General features: G+C 37.1%; 1 protein-coding gene across 1 annotated transcript; it reads right to left on the bottom strand.

Annotated features, from left to right (window-relative positions):
* Positions 1 to 264: 264 nt before the first annotated feature.
* Positions 265 to 4,356, bottom strand: LOC105381639 (vitamin K epoxide reductase complex subunit 1). Its single transcript, XM_011551417.3, has 3 exons — positions 4,166 to 4,356; positions 3,372 to 3,469; positions 265 to 539 (listed from the first exon to the last, which is right to left on the bottom strand). Exons 1-3 carry the CDS (start codon positions 4,330 to 4,332, stop codon positions 322 to 324), a joined length of 483 nt encoding a protein of 160 aa, XP_011549719.3. The 5' UTR covers positions 4,333 to 4,356; the 3' UTR covers positions 265 to 321.
* Between the last annotated feature and the right edge of the window lie 3,722 nt (positions 4,357 to 8,078).

Here is an 8,078-nt window from a genome sequence, read left to right as displayed (position 1 = left end):
GGACGGCATTACTTCTGAAGCTGTATAGCGCCCTCTTTTGTTAAGTAGCAAATACTAAAATGGGTTGATGGCAAATTTGAAGAAATAACTGCTAGCGCCCCCTGTTGTTGAGTAGCAAATACTAAGAGTACTAAGTAGATGGCGCTGTTTAACAAAAAACAAATGATTGTATATTAGTTCATGATACAATTGTACAGATGGCGCTTACAGTGATTATGTGAAAATGTTTTAAACAGTGGCCAAATAAAAATATGGGTAGGTAGGTATTAGTTAGATATTTTGACAACGTACTCATAATTTATTCACTTCATATTGAAATACTTATTTACTTTTCTTTTCTTCAATGGACCTTTTGATAATTTGCCTTTTTTTGTAAACTAAAAATGAGATCAAAGCATTTATAAAATATGTGGAGACACAAACAATACAGAAATCTTTTAACACGAATGCAAGAAGATACGCGAGGTACACGCTGGACGCGCACGAGGTGAGCGCCAGAAGAAGCTGCAGCGTGACCACTGCAGAGTGGTCGAAAGTAGCTGAAACAAAGGAAAGTTTTTTTTTAAGTAATCATTGATATCGATTGTGAAGGCAGAAATTTTAAATTTAGCGATGTCAAAACCTTAATTTCTTTGTTTAAAATTTGACTCTATGATTGTTTCCGTAAATGTCATTTTATGCTAGCAAATTTTTTAGTTTGACAGCGTTAAAATTAGAATTTCTGCCTTCAGAATCAACATCATTGTGTTAATCTACCTAATATTCATCATCAGCCAATAATCATCCACTGCTGGACATAGGCCTCTCCCAAGGAGCGCCACAACACTCGGTCCTCGGCCTTCCTCATCCAACCACTACCCGCCACCCGCCTAAGGTCGTCAGTCCAGCGGGCAGGAGGGCGTCCCACGCTGCGTTTGCCTGTTCGTGGTCTCCACTCGAGAACTCGTCTACCCCCAACGGTTATCGGTTCTTCGGCAGGTATGACCAGCCCACTGCCACTTCAGCTTGCATATTTTGACAGCTATGTCGGTAACCTTAGTCCTCTGACGGATAACCTCATTTCTGATACGATCCATCAGAGAAACCCTAAGCATAGCTCTCTCCATAGCACGCTGAGCGACTTTAAATCGGTGGACCAGTCCTACCGTCAGTGTCCACGTCTACCTAATATTAATATTGGATAATGTTGAGCCCTAGAAGGTACTTTCATGAATCATGAAGTTTAATAATTATGAAGACAAACAACTGGCTGTATCTTTATTCCTTTTTCCGACGAGCTGCGCCTTCTATCACTGGAACTGACCGAATGTAGCCAAGTTACTATAGGCATTATTAAGTAGGTACCTAGTCCCTACACTGTAGGTTCCGAAAATACTAAAAGGTTCCTATAATACCTATACCCAATAAAAACGTTTCTACTTAGGTATTATGGAGTAACCGCAAATATGATGCCCCCAGCTAGGTTGAGGTATAAAGACTAATATAAAGAAATATTAATATTATTAATTACTAAATCATAATATTATTATGATTTCATGGCAAAGACTCGACGCAAAGAACTTTTTATCCAGTGGCGTGCTTTAAAAGAGCCCTACACAAAGAAATAAGTACTTATGACTTTAATCAGAAATCTAGATTCCAACCAACGGCAACGAGTAAAAAGAAAAAAGTGTTTAACACTTTTAACACCTCGGCACGCCGCCGCTGTAAAACCCGGCACTCGGCACGCTATCAAATGGCATTACAAAATCGCATCCGCGTCGCGGCGGCTCGCAATTCACACATCATCTTCGCCTGCTATTTACGGTTCGGTCGTGACTGCACCGGGGGAACTATTGGCTCAGCTTGCTTATTTGGTGGCTCACGAGGCGCGAATAACTATCGTAATAGGCTAACATTTGAACTGCTGGCGTGTCGGGGGGTAGGCGCGCTCGTGTTTGCCAAATCAAGTCCCGCGGGAGACGCTGGCTCGTCGCTTCCGGCAATGTAACACCTTGCACTGGCGTGCGGGCTGCTGTGGCCCTGTTATCTTGGTCGTGTCTGTTTGTTATTGCCAATTACCCAGGGTCCTTAAGGTACATCGATAATAATTAATGAATTTAAATACATTTAAATCACTAGGCCAATCTTCCTTCATACTACTTGTTAAGGAACATACCTACTAAAATCTTAACGAGAATCTTAAAATGTTAGATAGGTAAATACGTAGGTAAGCACTTATCAAAAATTCCTGAAACATTCGTTATTCATTGTTGCTGTTTCAATTAAGTATAAGTATTATCCGAACATGTACCTATAAGTAATAAGTACTGGATATATATATATATATATATATATATATATCCAGTACTTATAACTGGCCACACCCTACCAATGTGTTATGTGCTTGTTATGTGCTAATTTAATTTCATAAATAACCAATTATAGACTTAATAATCCCGATAACAGCGGTCCGTTCGGATTTTAATTAGTTAGCTCTTTATATTTCTGTGAAAGTTCACCTCGCTGGAGTATCGGTCGTGAATGGGCAATAAAGTTCAGTTGCACACAGTTAATAATTCCAGTTCTGGTTTTCATATTTACCTCTATGTAGTTACAACGATTAGTTTCACTTATATAATTAATACTGTCGAATAATTATGTATCGATTCCACTTGTGGCATTCGTTAAAATATGCTTAACATTTTACGAAAATTAGATACAGTTATGCTGATATAATATTTTTACACCAACAATAGGTACTAAGCGACTACTGATACAATTTAATAATAACCTATTTGACTCAGTTCAACTTCCATTACTAAAATATCCGAACAAAAATTTGATAGATCATTATAAGTAATTACGTACTTACATGAAGTACCTATAACGGTCGACATATCGTTAGACTTCATGTATACATATAGTTAAATGTACATAACTACATACGTAAAGTTTATTTTGATTTATTCATTTCGTGACAAATAATATCGTTTATTTTATCAAGTAAAGTTAAATATTACCCTGTTGGGCCGAGGGCGTTGATATGACTTGTTTTGCCACACCGTAGTAGCGGCGTGGTTTATTTAGTACTCACCTAGGTCTAGGTTGTACGCGAACTTTCTAAATTCTGTGAATTGTGGTAAATTATGCAATCTTCTAGTTGCAACGATAGAGTCACTAGATTGCTGCCATTTGTAAATCTATACTGAATGTATGTTTCAATAGGAATTCAAAATGAAACTGATTTATATTTTAAAATTGGCACATGATTGCTTTAAGCGGTGGAGGAATAAGCTAAGAAAAATCTTACTTATGTACATAACGTACATAAGCAAGATTTTGACTTTATCTAGTAGTCTTTATGGTAATGTAATGTACTTATAACTCACCTAATAATATCATCAAGCAGTAGAAGAGAGTCCCGTAAATGCAGTTAGGAATTTCAAGAGCTGAATGTTTGGGCAGAATACCGAATCCCTTGGAATATCTGGAAAAAGTAAAAATAGCGTAAAGTACAATACAATACAAAATCATTTATTTCCTTTAACAAAATAATCATAAAATTTACAAGTAAATGGAGTCTCCTTTTAAGTAAACAATACCTGAATAGCCGTAAGTGTTAGTATGTACATACATAAGTAAGTACTAATACATAAGTAATATAGTTTTCATTAAAAATAAATAAACCATATTTGGGAGTGGTAACACCATCGCATTGTACTAAGACTGAAACCCGTGCGTGCCGAATGAATTCAGTCAGTCAGTCCACTGTCCAGGGTGCGCTAAACATACATAATATATCAGGAACAGGTGATGCGTCACTCGAGGAGGCTTCTTTTATACATCCCCTATTTTACCGACATTCCATTACATTACAGATTAGCCCTAAGGGTGTCTTGCACAACAAAGTAAATCAAAATTAAATCTATGACAAACAATTTAATTTTCATTAACTTTGTTGTGCAAGCCACCTTTAATGTATTTTTGTATGAATTGCCTACAACCTAGGTACTCAAAATGAACTCAGAAACCGTACACGCTACAGACTTACTTCGAAGTGAGTACCCGGGAGCAGCTAGCGGCCTCGGAGAAGTCGCACAGTGCCTTTTACCCGGACCGGACCTCGTTGGTGAGCTCCACGTACATTCTCAATGCTCAGAAACTGTACAAGCTACAGACTTACTTCGAAGTGAGTACCCGGGAGCAGCTAGCAGCCTCGGAGAAGTCACACAGCGCCTTGTACCCGGGCCGGGCCTCGGCAGTGAGCTCCACGTACAGGGCGTAGGTGGACACCAGCACGCCCAGGATCCCTGCTGCCGCCAGGGCGCGGTTGCAGCTTCTCAGCTTCATGCTTTTGTGTCTGTAATAAAGATTAGTGTTTTAGTTTTAGGTAACAGGTTTTGTTTTTTGTTTTTGGCTCAAGGGTAGCAAATTGTTATACCTAATTAGGGTGGAGAAGGGCGACTATCTAGACTTCTATTGGCCAGGAATTAGGTAGCATTTCTATGGCGTTTTGAGACGTGTGTCGAAATTCATTGCACGTCAGGTGATTATCGGTTGATAATAATGATTATCGATGTAATAATCATTTATTGACACCATTCCAGCTGGTTCACATTCAATAATGAACCACTATGAAACAGCATGATATTATACCACTAAAGTAATCAGACTTAGGTACTGCACTAAGAGTTCCACTATTCAGACAGATTAAATCAAGAGAGACTTAAAAGTAAGAGAGAAAAGTTAACAATTGAAACCACTAAAACATATTGAAACCACCGAGAAAGCAACCGCTGTCCCGCCAATTTAACCAACAGACGTCGGAGTTAATTCCGTACGCAATTATTCCATAGTTCACACGCTCCTGTTCACGAAGTTTATTATCTGGAAGGGGGAATGGCGTGTGGTCGAGGAGCGCCACAAAAGAATTAAAAAAACAACGGGAAAAAAGCTGCAGGGGGGTCACTCTATAACACGAAACCCTAAGTTTCGGAGCGCTACTGTGCGAGCCACGTCTCTATCTCGTTGTATTTAACTCGCCGATTGCACGACAGTTCTCGTTCGTTCGTTTGTCGTCAGTATAGAGTAAGCCTCCAGTTCGCAGCGCGACCCTCCTGCCCGCTCGCGCTCGTGTAAGCGGCATTATGGGCCCGCTATAAAAATTAAATGAAAACAAACAAATAGGTCGGCGGGTGTTGTCAACATTAAGCTGTAATACCTTGAGGCAGTAATCGCGTAATGGACACGTTGGTAATCTCGAGCCGAGACTTTTATAAAAAAGCTGCGTATAGCTTTTAATGAATGAAGCAAATGCGCGTAGCAGTGTACCTAGCATTACCTTGAGAACACTCGTTCAACACGTATTTATAAGATGAAGATTTTATGCTTAACTAGCTGTTCCCGCGCGCTTCGCTTCGCCTTAAAAACTTTTCCCGTGGGAATTCCGGGATAAAAAGTAGCCTATGTTCTTTCCCAGGGTCTAGACCGTATGTATACCAAATTTCATTCAAATCCGTTCAGTAGTTTTGGCGTGAAAAAGTAACAGACAGACAGACAGACAGACAGACAGACACAGTTACTTTCGCATTTATAATATTAGTCAGGATATGGAAAGTATACCTATACAAAAATAAAATAGAGTATACTAAAGTACTTAATACACAAAGTGCGAAAATAGTCATTAACTAAAATACCTATTAATAATGCAAATATTAAATACATAATATAAGTATAGGAAGTAGGAAAAGGAAATATTTTAATACTAGCTGTTCCCGCGCGCTTCGCTTCGCCTTAAAAAGTTTTCCCGTGGGAATTCCGGGATAAAAAGTAGCCTATGTTCTTTCCCAGGGTCTAGACCGTATGTATACCAAATTTCATTCAAATCCGTTCAGTACTTTTGGCGTGAAAGAGTAACAGACAGACAGACAGACAGACAGACAGACAGACACAGTTACTTTCGCATTTATAATATTAGTTAGGATTATAGGTACTTAGATACTTATAATAATAATATTTTCACAACAGAGACTTTTGTTTTTTTACTATGAATTTATGTTTTAATATATAATTAAAATTATAAAAAAAACATAATATAATTTTATGTTCCAATTTTATGACCAAGTCTGTTTCTATTAAAATTTTATAGCTGAACTATATCGAATTTATTGCCACAATTAAAATAACAAGTAAATAATTGTTTTTGTCATGCAATGCAAACTATATCGCGCTGGAGTACCTTCCAAACGCCTTGTGTATTGTGTCTTTCTGTTCCTGGACTCCTGGATAGCTAATAGGTAGGTTCGATATCTAGGTAACTAACGCTGAGTTGCAGAAAGAGTCTTTAAGGTAATATCGGTCGACCTTAAATGTAAAGCTGCCTTGCTTCGACAGTATTATTTGTAGACAGTAGATATTTATCTATCTACCTAAAAAAAACATACATTTATACCTACATATAATATAATTTATCATCTAAATGTGATAGGTACCTACTTACATTTGATTCAATGGTCATCTACGCAACAAAAACGGAATAATTACCTTACCTACCTCAACTTACAATTCAAGGGCATCATATGATTAATGCTAGAATAGGATTTTGGTACAGTAAAAAACTTAACAACCAGACATATTTTTTTCTGTTGAACTTTGTCCGTTTGTACAGAGTTGAAGTAGTAGGCCAGATATTTGTTAGTTAATTTATTATAAGTATTGTACCTCACTTGTAATTATAGCTATAAAATACCTAAACTACTAAATATGCATAATACCTAGCAATAATTTAACACATTAATTATGTTCTTTACCTTGCCCTTACTTACGTTATCACAACTGTTAACGGTTATCACTAATATTATAATTAAGCTTAGCTCCAAGAGATAATAAATAAATTAGACAACTTCTCTCTTGGAATATTAAGCACTGACTGACTGAGTGGGTTCGGTTCGTGTGATTTTTGTAGCGTAAACAACAAGTTAATCGCTGTCAAATGTTATTAAATTGTTATTGTTATGTTAAACTACTTTTATGCTGGAGTGTATTTGAGGTTCTTTAATTCGATGTTAATTCGTACGTCAAGTACCTAAATAGAACAGATGGTTCTTACTTGCCACTATAAACCAATAATAGTACCTACATTGCTACCCAAGGGGTAAAAGCTACTCGCCTTTGAGTGCTAATGGGCCGAGGGATTTTTATTTAAAAAACTTACTAGAAAAGTAAAAAAAAACGAATTATAAAATAGTTTCAAATTTCTTCTTATTACAAGGTAAAAAATTCAGGTGCTTTTGATGAGAAGGCTTTATTTAAAAAAAAAATTATTAATAGCATAATAGTTACGTACAGGTAAAATTTGTGGAAAGCTAAACGCTTTTCTACACAATGTTATTACATATAAGTACTACTTATATGGATTTCTGAAAATAGAACTACTTATAATAGGTAGGTAGGTATAATAAGGTACGAGGGAGTAAAAGCGTCGCTTAAATTATTCGAGCCACTGAGCAATACCTGAAGCTGTATCTTTAAATTAACGTTCATAGGTAATTGGTACAGTGGAAGACACTTTCATTGTTTTGCAGTCAAATATTGAAGAGTTGTGGTGCTCCTTGGGAGAGGCTTACGATCAGCAGCGGATGATAATGATGCTGATGTTGATAAAGCTCTAAGTAAAGCTACATATTATACAGTATCTACCTGCCTAGAACAGAAAATATGCCTATCGTCACTCATGCATGCCAGAAAATACCAGAACACCTTTGGTAACTCGAGTGCACCTACATGATGATGACCGACTTCCTGCCCTCGTAATAATACAATTTATTTAAGTATTTAAAATCATTGTACATAGTTACTTTATTAGGTACTTACCTAGATAATTTATTTATTCATTCATCCTATCCTACTAATAGTATAAGTAAATGCGAACGTTTGTGAGTATGTATGTTTGTACGTGTAGGTATGTTTGTTACTTCATCACCTCAAAACGGATGAACCGATTTTTACGAAAACTTTTTATGGCGAAATGAAGTTCGCGGGAACAACTAGTAAGTAGGTATCTAATCTTTTCGCTAAAAGAGTCTAGGACCTCAACA

This window comes from Plutella xylostella, chromosome 8 (genome assembly GCF_932276165.1).
Source record: "Plutella xylostella chromosome 8, ilPluXylo3.1, whole genome shotgun sequence".
NCBI classification, from domain to species: Eukaryota; Metazoa; Arthropoda; class Insecta; order Lepidoptera; family Plutellidae; genus Plutella; species Plutella xylostella.
The sequence above is the reverse complement of the archived record's forward strand: the minus strand, read 5'-3'. Positions and strand labels throughout refer to the sequence as shown.